This window comes from Pongo abelii, chromosome 23 (assembly GCF_028885655.2).
Source record: "Pongo abelii isolate AG06213 chromosome 23, NHGRI_mPonAbe1-v2.0_pri, whole genome shotgun sequence".
In the NCBI taxonomy this organism is placed as follows: Eukaryota; Metazoa; Chordata; class Mammalia; order Primates; family Hominidae; genus Pongo; species Pongo abelii.
In genome coordinates, this window is record NC_085929.1 from 50,756,634 (window position 1) to 50,770,252 (window position 13,619).

The window sequence follows — 13,619 nt, forward strand, 5'->3', positions numbered from 1 at the left end:
ACGTATCTGACTGCTCCCGGGCTTGTAGCCTCTCTGCCTGTCTCCTAATCCTTGTGCCTCCATTGCTTCTTCACATTGCTGCCTTGTGTACCTGGTGATTTCTGATTGTGTGCCAGGAAAGATACATTTGATAAATTGTTGGCAGAAATATTTTGAAGCATCGGATCATGAGACCTCTCTGGAGGAAAATAGTATTTGCCACCATCCATTGTCTGGGGGTGCCAGCAGTCTGGTATCCCCATCATCAGATTTCAGGTGTTGGGGGCCTCTGGGCCCCAGGTGAAGTGGGACTGGGTTGCAAGGCCTGGTGCAGCTTTTCTCCACGGTGCAGCCTGTCCCTTCTCCTGCATCCTCACTCCTCCTGCTGGCGGGTGGGGCCAGAATTGACTCTGTGTCCAGCGTGAGGGACACACGGTCCCAGCATGAGGGTCGGTGGCTTTTCAGGAGCACAGTGCTCATTAAAGGAGGTTACTCTGTCCCCTTGCCAATGAGATGACAAACAAGAGGCACCTGGCATGTCACACCAGGGGCCACGGATGGCATGCCGTCTGCAGTGATCCGCCCTGCCCCACCCCCCACCCTCCACGTGCTTTCAGCTCTGTCTTATCGGGTGCTAGTGTCAGATTCAGGGCTCTGTCACTCCTCTCTGATCTTGCCCCTGCCCCTTTGGAGGTGGCGTCCACCTGCCATTGGCATTGAGTGTTCAGGATGGACTCGCGTGCCCAGCTCCCCCTAACACCACCTTGGCTGGGACCCCAGCTCCTTGTCCTCCACCCTCCCCAACAGAGTGACAAATTATGCAGGCACAGGTTCCCTTGAGCTCATTTTGAAACACTGAAGCAAACATCAATCTAGGGAACAGTTGACATGACACTCCTTTATTAAAACCTAGGGACGTTGTTATAAAAACTACTGTATATAAAGACAAAAGCAGAGCAACAGCGGTCAGTGAAAAACACATGATTCTTGTTACATTCTAGTATTATTATTAGGAATATTGTTGGTTTTGGTTTTCCCGGTTATCAGCTCTCAGGAAGACCCCATGCCTGCTCACATGAAGTCAGAGTTTATGGGAGAGAAAATATTTCCATCCCCCCACCCCTGCCGCTGCACGCCCTTGTCCAGCTGGCCCTGGGGACGACACATCAGCCTTTTGTGGGAGGTTTCCTGCCTTGTTAACGTGACTGAGCCCCTCACCCTTGCAGCCCCCACCTCGTTACTGCACATCTTCCAGACACTGACCACTTGGTTATTTGACTGTGACGTATGCCACTAGCTTTAAAACGGGAAATGGGGAAAAATAGGAAGAAACTGCATATCAGAAACTGACATGCAATTCCAAGAAGAGGCTCCCTCGTGGGCCACCAGCTTGGTTCCAGTTGTGGCCAGGGTGGCCACGTCATCTACAGTTTTTGATCCTGTGCTCAGGGATGGCGCTGACCAATGTGGGATCCTGCACATTTTGGAGGCTGGTTTAGGGTCGTTCAACAGGGTACCTCATTGTACAAACCCAAGGGTCACCATTCTCAGTGCAGTCTATGTAAACAATATCTCTGGGAGTCCATTATCATTTGTGGGACAGTGTCATGAATGGTGCCTCCTGGAGGTGAACCCTGCAGCAGCCCTGGATTTCAGTCTGTCAAGGGCAAATCTGTCAGGGCTTTGATGTGAAGATAGGAGTTTTAGGTACAGAGTAACTAACAGTCAAATCTGCTCATTCATCAAGCATCTATCTAGCACCAGCTGTTGGCTTGGACTAGAAACTGGGGTGGTGGGGGCAATGACACCTCCAAGGTCACTTTCATGGGTGGGACAGGTAAGTGTTCTGAATTCATTTTGTGAATCTGAGCATGTCTGTTAGGCACAACTAGCTGTTTCACAGGTGGTCCCAGCTATAGCAGGAATGGCTCCCAGATGGGCCCTGGGTACAGGGCCAGGCAAGCGGCAGGCGCTTGGCAAGTATCTGAACAGGTGAGGGAAGTGCGTGTCATCGAATGAGTTTTCTAGGAGGATCCTGACCTCTTCTAGTTCGCCTGACTGCTTAACATTTGAGCTTTTTGGGCCACAACCCCCAAAGTTGTTTGCATGCATTTAAGCACCAGCGTGGGATGTGTTGGTGCTACAGCAAGGAACTAGGGCACTGTGCATGGCATCTGGCACACAGTGCACAGGCTTGTCTTCCAGAGGGCACAGGGCATGGCCCCAGCCCAGTGATGTATTCCTGGACTGCAAAGGGCAGTGATCAGGGCATCATCCACTCATGGCCTCTCGGACTGTCCCAGTGCTGTGGGGGCCAGGCAGACACCCTCTGATGCCTACCACGTGAGCAGGATGATTAAGAATTCCTGCAGTTTGCTTCCATGATTCCAACCCTAGATTTTCACAGCAGATGAAAACAACCCACGTGGCTGTCTCCCTGCAGTGATAGGTGGCCCTTCAACATTGATAAGACATGTTCCCAATAACTCCATCCAGGTCTGTTCTTCCTTCCTTCCTTCTTACCTACCTACCCAGACAGAGTCTCACTCTGTTGCCCAGGCTGGAGTGCACTGGTGCGATCTCAGCTCACTGCAAGCTCTGCCTTCTGGGTTCGTGTTATGTTAATTTCAAACATGGGGGAAATCTGTAAATTCACTTCTGAAGGCTCTTCCTGCTGATGGGGACCAGTTCAGCCAAGTTGAAAAATTAAAATAAGCCAATAAAAAATTTTACAAGTCTGCACCCCCGGGGACCCCATCTACTTGAATGGCACAGTCTCTAATAGACATGGTGATTGTGAAAGCAGCTGAGCCAGCGGAGGGGCCTGGGTGGGGATGGCAGCTGGAATCCTGAGCCGACCTGGACAGTGGCCTGTGGGGGAGTCAGTGCCAGGCACAGCCACACCCACAGCTCTGGTCTGTTTGACATGACCTGAAGAGAGCTTTTGGGTTGACGATGAACTGGGAACCATCTCCTGGCCAAAGAAGCCTGTTAACCCCCATCCCTGTTGTGTTTTCCCTGACATTCCCAAGTCCTTCTCTTCAGCTCTGGGCCAAAATTTGAATCTTTCTGATGATGAGGGGAGATGCCACCCACCCTGGGAACACTGTCAGCTGCCTATGTGCTGCTTTCTAGAGCATTGGAGACAGCAAGAGGGACCAGATCTACCTGTGAAATCACCTATGTGTGCATGTGCGTCCATGCATGCACAGCTGGTTGCGTGTGCATGTATGTACTTGTGTGTGTTTTCAATTAAGGCCTGTTGAACATCAGCAATGGTCATGATCAGGTGCTGGCCTGGCCGCTGGAACGGCCAGGCGAGGCAGGTGAGCAGGCAGCTTCTCTAGGTGCAGGGCACGTTCAGAGGCTAACTTGAGGGCAGTGAGCCAGCAGGCACTACCAGCTATTGGTTCTGAATAGAGTTTCTGAAACACACAACAATCACACCGTACACAGACAAGAGGGAAAGCATAAAACTGCTCATTAATTACACACAGTTCCCAGTGGGAAACAGTCCTTACAAACGTGGTAGTTCTGCAAAGCAGCCTCGAATGCAGATTCCTCTGTGGACATCTTGTCCTCTTCTTTCTCTCGTGTTTTTCTTTTTGTATTATTATTATTACAAATTACATGGTGATGGACAGAAGCTCACAGTAAAAAGTAAAAGTAGGCAGCTTAAAAAATCAGGTTGAGGAGTTGCTTAAAAAAACGGTAACTCTAGCTATGCTTGAACTTGTCACTACCCTGCATCCATCTTGTTCTCAGGGACACTCTACTCATTGAAGGACCTGCCAGCCACAACCACAGCAGGATGGGGACAGTGTTTATCACAATGACCTGGGGACCCATGGCATTTTGAGGAGCCCTTGACACCATTGGGGGATTGAATACACACACACACACACACCTGCTTTCCACATTGAGTGTTCACACCCACGTGCACACTGGTCTCACCTGTCGGCTCCTCTGAGACAGCAAGTACCGTGACTGCCTGATACCCTACCTCACACACTTGGCAGGTGCGAAGCAGAGGCTCTGAGAGGTTAAGTGGCTCGTGGGGGTGACCTGCAGGAAGGAGGGATGCCGTGGCTATCTGCACTCTGCACCTGCCTTTGCCGCAGGCTATCTATACCAGGTGTGCTGGGTCTTGGTGATCTCTGCTGAGGCCTCCTGCTTGCCACAGAATGTTCCAGTCCTCAGCCCGGCTGCCCAAGAGGGACTCGGCAGAGCAGCAGGACCACAAACCCCATGGGTTTTTCAGTTATTCCTGAAAAGACCTCTTGGGGGGAGAGGGGCGGGCAGGAGGAATGTCCTCCTAGAAGGTTGTAAATCTCAAGGGATGCTTAGGTGAACCCCAGCTCTAGCTGTCTATTTGGCAGTGACCTCTGACCCCAGGTGTCCAGGAGAGGGAGGCAAGGCCACCAGTTCCTTTTCAGCAGAGGAAGCACCTACAGAGCATCATCCAGGACAGCAGGACACAAGGGTTGCAAACTCCTTAAATACCCATCTGACTCCTTCCTCTTATCGATGGGGAAACTGAGGTAACAGACCTTGCCTGAGGTCACGCTGTTCTCAGTGGCAGAGCTGATGTCAGAATCTGGGTCTTGGGCACCCACCCCAAGGCTTCCTCTGCCTTCTGAGGCACTGCACATGGGACACAGCCTTCCTCTGCCTTCTGAGGCACTGCACATGGGACACAGCTGTGGCTTCCCCAGCTGGGCTAGTGGACAGGCTGTGCACCCCCTTATGGCAACATGGCCCTGGGATGGCTCACATCAGGGGAGATGAAGCCATGCCTTTCTCTAATCAAGACCCCAAGCAGAGGTTCTCCCACTTTACCAAGCCATATGCCTGGACAGTGGCAGCACTGCCTGGAGGAGACAGCTAGACCCAGAGACTGAAGCCAGGGGCCTGGGTCTTCCACAGCCGACCTGTGTGATCCTGGGCAAGCCACTTGACCCGGCTGAGTCTGTCTTCTCGTCCATAAAATGGGGAGAGCCCCTTCTTCATGGGGCTGTTGAGAGGATGGATAGCCAGGCAGAATGGAGGCTGCTTAATGCCCTAGCAAGTTTGTTCTGCTTTTCCAAAGGCAGGGCATTGTGTTTGCACAGCTTGACTCACAGCAGAGCCCAGAACTGGGCACTACCACCCTCATCTCCGTCTGCCTTCCTTCCCTCTGGGGCCCCAGCCACCTGGCTTTCTTGTGCTTCCTTGAAACCACCAAGCCGGTGGCTGCCACAGGATCTTTGCACTAGCCATTCCTTCTGCCTGGAATGCTCTTTCTTTTCCTATCTTTAACGCCCATTACTGGCTCGTGTGTGTCATTCAAATCTGGGCTTCAATCATCTGCTCAAGAAGGACTTCCCAGACCACCCCAGGTCCACAAGGATCTCACTCACGTGTCCCTCAAACTGAGTTCCTGGCACAGCACTCACCACCCTTGCCACCTTCCTTCTTCACTGTCTTCCTTCCCCAGCTAGAAAGCTAGCACAGTGAGCAGGGACCTGCCTTGCTCACTGTCGTGTCTGGTGAATGGATGGGTGGTCAGTGTGAGAACACTAGGTCTGATGAAATGAGGAAACTGGGTCAGAGGACACACACATTTATCAAGCAGGGCCTCCTGAGCTAAGAGCTGGGGGAGATTTGGTATCACTCACACCCATGGAATGAGTGTGTCTACACTGGCAGCGTGGCCTTTGGAGAAGTTTGTGATGATTTAGGTGATGCCATCTCATAGGTGCCCCAGGGCAGCGGGGCAGGAGTGGGGCTGATTAGCTCTGTGGGTTGATGGTATGGGCATGTAGGTGTTCGTGGAAGTCCCACTTGAAAGTGGATGGATTTCTAGAACCCTCCTCCCTGGGTTCCATAGCCTTGTTACCCTTTCCAGCAAAGATCCATGTGTCTGTGTCTTCTACCAGATGGGAGGCTCCCCAGGGGCAGAGGTGAGGTCTGACTCATCTTTCGTTCCCATCACTGCCCAGTACGGGGCCTGGCACACAGCAGATGCTTAGCCAGAATGTGCTGAGTGGATCAGCGCTCCAGGCGGTGATGGTGGAGAACTCAGGGCGATGGTCTGTGGAGGCATCAAGGAGATGCTCCCGGCATTGTGCAGGGTGTGCCCTGGCTGGGGAGCATGTCACGTCCAGGGAGTTGGAGACTGGACTTTGGGTTCCTGCACCCAAGGTCAGGCGAGGGGTTGGTCTCCTTCTGGCCATGTGGCCCTGGGCACCCCTTCCCCACTGTGAGCTTTCCCTGCAGGGGGTTAATCATACCTGCCTCCCCAGGTGGTGAGAGAGAGAGAGAGTGCGTGAAAACACTTAACTTGGTACCTGTCCTGTGGTCAGCCTGAGATGCAACCCTTAGTATTACTATTGTTACAAGAATGAATTCTGTAAGAACTAACCCTGACTGGCATTTTCAAATCCCCAGTGCTCCCCGAGACACAGAGGGGCTGTACCCTGTGCTTAGCAAGAAGCTTGCGGCTCGGACATTGACACGGATGAGAACCCCCAGCCAGAGGGTGACTCATGCCCATCAGAGAACTTGAGGGGGGAAACCCCAATAAAAACCAACCAACCAAGCAAACAAACAAAAAGAACACCCCAAATCACACACGCGCGCACACACGCACATTCAATATTCTGACACAAATAGCCCCAAGGGGCCGCTGTTGGAGGGAGCGGGGGCAAGGGAAGCTTCGGTTTCCAACCACGGGTATAACTCACAGGCCTCAATCCTCCTGGCTGGAATCAGCCAGAGTTACTTTGTCTTGGTCATCCTGAGTCCACAATGAGTCACCTCTCAGAAGCCACCAGCCCAAAATAGGACTATTGCTTGCGGACAGGTGGCTCAGAATCCCCTCCCCTGCACCCCCAGCCCCTACCCCTGAGTTTGCTCCTAATCTTAGAAGTCCGCGGAAGGGGACTTTGGGCACAGGCAGCATTTCCTCCTCTGCCACCACCGCTACCTCGGCCGTCCCTGGCATCTCTGTAGAAGTTGTTCTCGGAGGCTGCACCGGGTGCTTCAGATCTCATCTCCTCCATCCTGAGGCACAGCAAAAGGGTTTTCTGGAGGAAATACAAGGAAAAAAAGTATCACATGGTGTCTCCTCCATGGGGACATTTCTCTCTGGCCTCAGTGCCGGAAGAAGCCAGGTTTCCTCTGAGCACGTGGGTTTTGTCTTCTGAACATTGTGAACCACGTGACTTGAAGATTGGAAGCAAGACAAAAATGTCTGCTATCATTATAGCTCCATATAGTACTAGAGCTCTGGCCCATGCACTAAGACAAGAAAAATAAGCATAGAATAGGACTGGAATAGAAGAACCAAATTACAGTTAATTGTGGATAACTTACATAGAAAATTTAACAGAATCAACAGGTTAATTAGTAGAATGGAGAATGCAGACATAGAGGTATAATAGTCAACCTATAAGACATCAGATCAATTTATAAAATGCAACAGTGTGCATTGACCTCAGCAATTACTAGGGTAATTATATGTCAGGGCTTGGGACAGTCTCAGTTAACACTTGTTCTGACATAATTTTTAATGTTGTTCCCCTTTTACCCTCAAAAGTATTCTGATTTGGCTGATAAATTATATGGTCACTGTTGCTATAACAAACTAAATATTAAACACAGATACAGATACCATTCATATTGACAAAAACCATTATGTATTTTGGAATGACACTAATATATGACCATGTCATACAAAGCTATAAAGAAGAGACTAAGGTGCTCCTGGAATAGGAAAAAGCCAGGAGACCAGTGGAACAAGATCTACAGTGTGGAAACAGGTCTGCGGGGCACTTATAGCTTTGATTGGCAGAGTCAAGTTGCAAACAAGACAATGAGGAAAAGAAATACAAACTCCATCTGTGGCAAGCAGCATGAACCCCACTGCCCTGTGTCACAATTATAAGAGCAATTGCCCAGTCACAAATACTTACCTTCCTAGACTCCCTTGCAAGCAGGGGTGGTCACATGACCCAGTCTGGCTAATGCTGTGTAAGTGGGAGTCTGTTGGGAAGGGGACATGAATCCAGGGGAAGATGAACTATCTTGCATGAATGAGAATGAAGGACGTTCACTAACACAGGTGGAGTAGAAAGCAGGGAGAAACTCGGTTCTGGTGGCAGCCCTGGACTACCCCCTCCATACCACTGCAGTTGAATTTCTTTTACTTGCATAAATTGCATCTGGTGAGTGTTCTTAACTGATAAACCATCTTCAACCAAATGGAGAAGTCAAGGGAGTGGCTCCAACAAAGCCAGCAAAGCCCACCTCCCCAGAGTGAGTGATACGCCAAGAGGCAGAACCTATTCTCCACCCTTTGCATTAGTGGGGACGTGTACAGGGGCTAACGGTGAGAGAATCTGTGGGGCCATCTCCTCTGCTTCACAGAACAAAGTCAGATCCAGGTACTCTCCATCACCTGCTTTCTCTCCATAGCACACACCTCTATCCAGCATACCACCTATTGTACTTACTTGAATAGTTTATTGTTTGTCTTCCCCAAATAGAAAGTTAGCTACAAGAGGGTTAAGGTGATTGTGTGTTTTACACATTGCTGCATTGCCAGGGCCTAGAACAGTAACTGGCATACTGTAGGGGCTTAATAAACATTTGTCAAATGAATGAATAAACCAAGAATTTAAAGCCCAATGAACCATCTTTCAAGAATAAAGTCAACAGAAAAACATGTCGGTCATATTTTTGAATTAAAGTTCCCATGACCCCTTCTTAAAAAAATTATTAAGGATACCCTTAGGCAAATCAAGAATGATTCAGAAAGGTTTACTATAAAAGGATGGGCAGATGATTTTTTTAAAGTTCTGTGGATGGATGGATGGCGGTGATGGCTGCTGTATTAGTCCATTTTCACGCTGCTGATAGACATACCCGAGACTGGGCAACTTACAAAAGAAAGAGGTTTAATTGGACTCACAGTTCCATATGGCTGGGGAGGCCTCACAATCATGGCAAAAGGCAAGGAGGAGCAAGTCACATCTTATGTGGATGGTGGCAGGCAAAGGGAGACAGAGAGTGAGGTTGTGCAGGAAAATTCCCATTTGTAAAGCCATCAGATCTCACGAGATTTATTCACCATGAGAACAGCATGGGAAAGACCTGCCCCCATGATTCAATTACCTCCCACCAGGTTTCTCCCATGACACATGGAAATTGTGGGAGTTACAATTCAAGATGAGATTTGGGGGTGGGGACACAGCCAAACCATATCAGTTGCCCTACAGTGAGAAGGTACTTAACGCCCCTGAACCGTATACTTAGAAATGGTTGAAATGGTAAATGCTATGTTATATGCACTTTACCACAATTCATAAAAAGGATGAGCAGAAGCATAACAAATGCAAGGAAGAGAAATCATGGGTCAAGATATAAATGGAGCCCTGCCAAGAGTGCCAGCAATGAGCGTAGAATTTGTGTAACTGTAGGACTATTGCAGCCAATCTAAAGATTATGACCATCACAGAAAAGAATGAAACAAAACAGAGAACTGGCATAAATAATAAAAAGTTGGAGGGGTGGATATGAGAAGCAGGGAGGTAATATAAGTAAACTATGACATTCATATATAGTTGGGGGTCTGAAGAATTGCTTAGAAGTTTAAAATTAGAGGCATCAAGGTAAACAAAAAATATAATCAACTAAAATAACTTGATGGAAGGGAGACAAGAGGAGGGGAAGTAGAAATATTCTAATTTTGCTACTTTTCACAGTAGGGAGAAAATAAATGTTGTCTAGAGAAATAAAAGGATTAAAGATATCATGTCATAATTATGAAGATAACCATGGGATCAAAAATGCAGCTTTCCAAATTATCTAGAAGACATACACATAGAAAATAAAACAAAGACAACAGAGACCATATGGTAAAAATTGACAACCCCCACAAAACTATAAAAGCAGAAAGCCTATCAAACAATGATGACAGAACTAAGACCAAATGCATCTGCCATATCAGTAAATGTTAATGAGCCATACACACTTGCTTAAAAAAAAAAAAAAAAGACTGATCACAAACAGAGGCACTGAAGGTAGAATGATTCAGCAAGGTTTCATAGAAAAGGATGGGCAGGGCTGGGTGTGGTGGCTCACACCTGTAATCTCAGCACTTTGGGAGGCCAAGGCAGGTAGATCACAAGGTCAGGAGTTCAAGACCAGTCTGACCAACATGATGAAATCCCATCTCTACTAAAAATACAAAAAAATTATCCGGGCGTGGTGGTGGGTGCCTGCAGTCTCAGCTACTCAGGAGGCTGAGGCAAGAGAATCGCTTGAACCCCGGGAGGCAGAGGTTGCAGTAAGCCAAGATCACACCACTGCACTCCAGCCTAGGTGACAGAGCAAGAGCGAGACTCCATCTAAAAAAAAAAAAAAAAAGGAGCAGATGATTTTCACAAAGTTCTACAGACAGATGATGATGATGGTTGTGGTTGCACTATAGTGAGAAGTACTTAATACCCCTCAACTGTATACTTTAAAAATGGTTAAAATGATAAATGTTATGTGCATTTTACCATAATTTATAAAAAGGATGAGCAGAAGCATAACAAACAAATGCAAATGAAGATAAATCAGGGGTCATAATCTTAATATCAGACAAAGTTGAAGTCAGGGAAAAAATATTGAATGAGAAAAAAGAAGGGCACTGTGTGAGGGTGAAGCATGAGAGTCACCATGAAGCTCTAACAGTAATGAACGTTCATGTACGAAATAGCATAGCCTCAATATTCATAGAGCAAGACTGGAAACTTAGGGAGAAAAAGCAGAGTGTGCTAGTATTAGTGCATTTTTTTTTTTTTTTTTTTTTTTGAGACAGTCTCACTCTGTTGCCCAGGCTGGAGTGCAGTGGTACAATCTCTGCTCACTGCAACCTCCATCTCTTGGGTTTAAGCGATTCTCCTGCCTCAGCCTCCTGAGTAGCTGGGATAACAGGTGATCAACCACCATGTCTGGCTAATTTTTTTTTTTTTTTGTATTTTTAGTAGAAATGAGATTTCACCTTGTTGGCCAGTCTGGTCTCGAACTCCTGACCACACGTGATCTGCTCACCTAGGCCTCCCAAAGTGCTGGGATTACAGGCATGAGCCACCATGCCTGGCCTAGTGCATTTTAATTCACCTTTCTCAATCCATTAGTTGGCAAAATCTAAAGTAAGGAGATACGGAGCCAAATAATCTAACAACTGTGTGTGTGTGTTTGTAAAACACAGTGTACCTTCATTCTACGCAAATGCTCTTGAAAGTGCATACACAAAAAGTGACTATCAGGCCACAAAGAGTAAATTCAAAAAAACAGAAATAAGACAACATTCTCTGATGAAAATATACTAGAATTTGAAAATACTAACAACAAAACCACAGACTAAACCAAACTTTGCCACCAAGAGGTCTATAAACACTTAGATAACCTTGAGTTAAAGAGAGCAAAAAATAAAAACTGCAGAATACCTAGACAATAGCAAAATATATATTTAAGGACCTGTGGGATACAGCCGAGCCAATGCTAAGAGGAACATACATAGCCTTAAAACACTGATCTTATTCATAAATGAGAAAGAATGAATTGCCCAACTCAAAAAGTTAGAAAAGAAAGACAAAATAAACCTAAGAAAGACATACAGTAGCAATAAATAAATGAAAACAGAAATGGAGTTAACAGCAAAAGAAAGGAACTCATAAATAACTCCATGTTCTTTTTTCAATGTTTAAATTATTATTTTTTTAGAGACAGGCTCTTGCTCTGTCACCCTAGCTGGAGTGCAATGGTGCAATCATAGTTCACTGCAACCTCAAACTCCTGGGCTAAAGTGATTCCCGTGCCCCAGCCTCCTGTGTAGCTAAGACTACAGGTGTACACTACTACACCCAGCTAATTAAAAAAATTTTTGCAGGGATGAGGTCTTGCTGTGTTGCCCAGGCTGATCTTGATCTCCTGGCCTCAAGCAATCCTCCTGCCTTGGCCTCCCAAAATGCTGGAATTACAGGCATGAGCCACCATAACTGGCCCCAACTACTTGTTCTTTGAAACACAATGAGACATATTCACTGCTGAAGAATCTAATGAAGCAGGAGATATAATATGTAGAAGGTGGAGGTGACTGCTTGGAATGATTCTCTGCACTTTTGCTCTCCAGCTTCACTTCTCGCCATCACTTAGCCCCTCCCAACAGACTTTTCTGCCAACTCCTCTGCAGAATTTGCCCTTGTCAAGGTCACCAAAGACCTCTATGTTAATAAACCCAGTGGTCAATTCTCAGTCCCCCTTTCACTCATCCTCCCAGCAGCATTGACTCAAGTGATCACTCCACCTGCTTCCAGGACACTGCAGTCCCCTCTCCTGGTCCTCCTCCTCCCACTGCTCCTGCTCCAGCCCTTTGCTGATCCGCCCACATCTTCCCGACCTCCTCTTCTCCACTCTTTCTACTCACTCATGGACCTCATCTCCTTCCAAGGATTTAAACACTGTATGTTGATATATATATATATTTTTGAGATGGAGTCGGAGTTTCACTCTGTCACCCAGGCTGGAGATATGTTGATGACTTTTGACCCTTAAACTCTCACCTAAACTCTATTCTGATGGCCAACGTGTCTACTGGATGTCACCAAATGGATATTTAATAGACACCTCAAACTGAATATACCCCAAACTAAAATCCCAACCTTCCTCCCCCACCTAGCTTTTCCCACAATTTTCCTGACCTCAGGAAATACAACTCCATCCTGCCAGTTGCTCTCCTCAGAGGCCTGGAGTCATCTTTGACCCCTCTTCTTCCTTTCACACCCCATATCCAACCCAGGAGGAAATCCCATTGGCCCTTCCTTCAGAATCTCAATAAGCCTTACACTTCCTGCTGCCTGCACTGCTCCTACTGTGGTCCAGGCTGGCAGGATTCTTGCAGTGGTGTCTGCGCTGGTCAGCCCCTTCCATCTGCTCTCAACACGGCAGCCAGAGGAGCCCTGAGGAAACCTAAGTCCAGTTACATCACCCCTTTCCTCAAAACCCTCAGTGGCTCCCAGATTCACTCAGAGCAGAAGCTAAAGCCCTTCCCACCCTATCACCTCCCTGTCCTATTCCTCACTCTTCATTTTCATTCTCTCCACTCCAATGGTAATGGTTTGTTTTGTATCAATTTCACTGGGCCACAGGGTGCCCTGATATTTGGTGAGACATTTTTCTGGGTGTGTCGTGAAGGTGTTTCATGACGAGATGAACATGTGACCTGGCAGATGGAGGAAAACTGTGTCCTCCCCTGTGCAGGTGGCCTCATCCAACCCGCTGGAGGCCTAAACAGAACCAACAAGGAAGGGGGAATTCATGCTATCTCTGCCTGCCTTTAAGTGGGGACATCGTTCTTCTCCTCCCTTTAGACTCAGGCTGGGACTGGAATTCACACCATTGGCTCTCCTGGGTCTCAGGCCCTTGACTCATAGTGGAACTCACACCATCAGCTCTCCTGGGTCTCAGCACTGGAACTCACACCATCAGCTCTCCTGGGTCTCAGGCCCTCGACTCACACCATCAGCTCTCCTGGGTCTCAGGTCCTCAACTCACACTGGAACTTACACCATGGGTTCTCCTGGGTCTCGGGCCCTTGACTCACACTG

The 13,619-nt window shown here is 47.8% G+C and overlaps 1 protein-coding gene across 1 annotated transcript in view; it reads right to left on the reverse strand.

Moving 5' to 3' along the window:
* Positions 1-852: 852 nt before the first annotated feature.
* The window catches only part of SHISAL1 (shisa like 1), an 89,421-nt gene continuing 76,654 nt past the window's right edge, over positions 853-13,619 (reverse strand). Inside the window, exon 5 of the mRNA XM_024239772.3 lies at positions 853-7,046. Coding sequence (XP_024095540.1) covers position 7,046 — 1 coding nt within the window. The 3' untranslated portion in view covers positions 853-7,045. The remainder of the gene's footprint in view (positions 7,047-13,619) is intronic.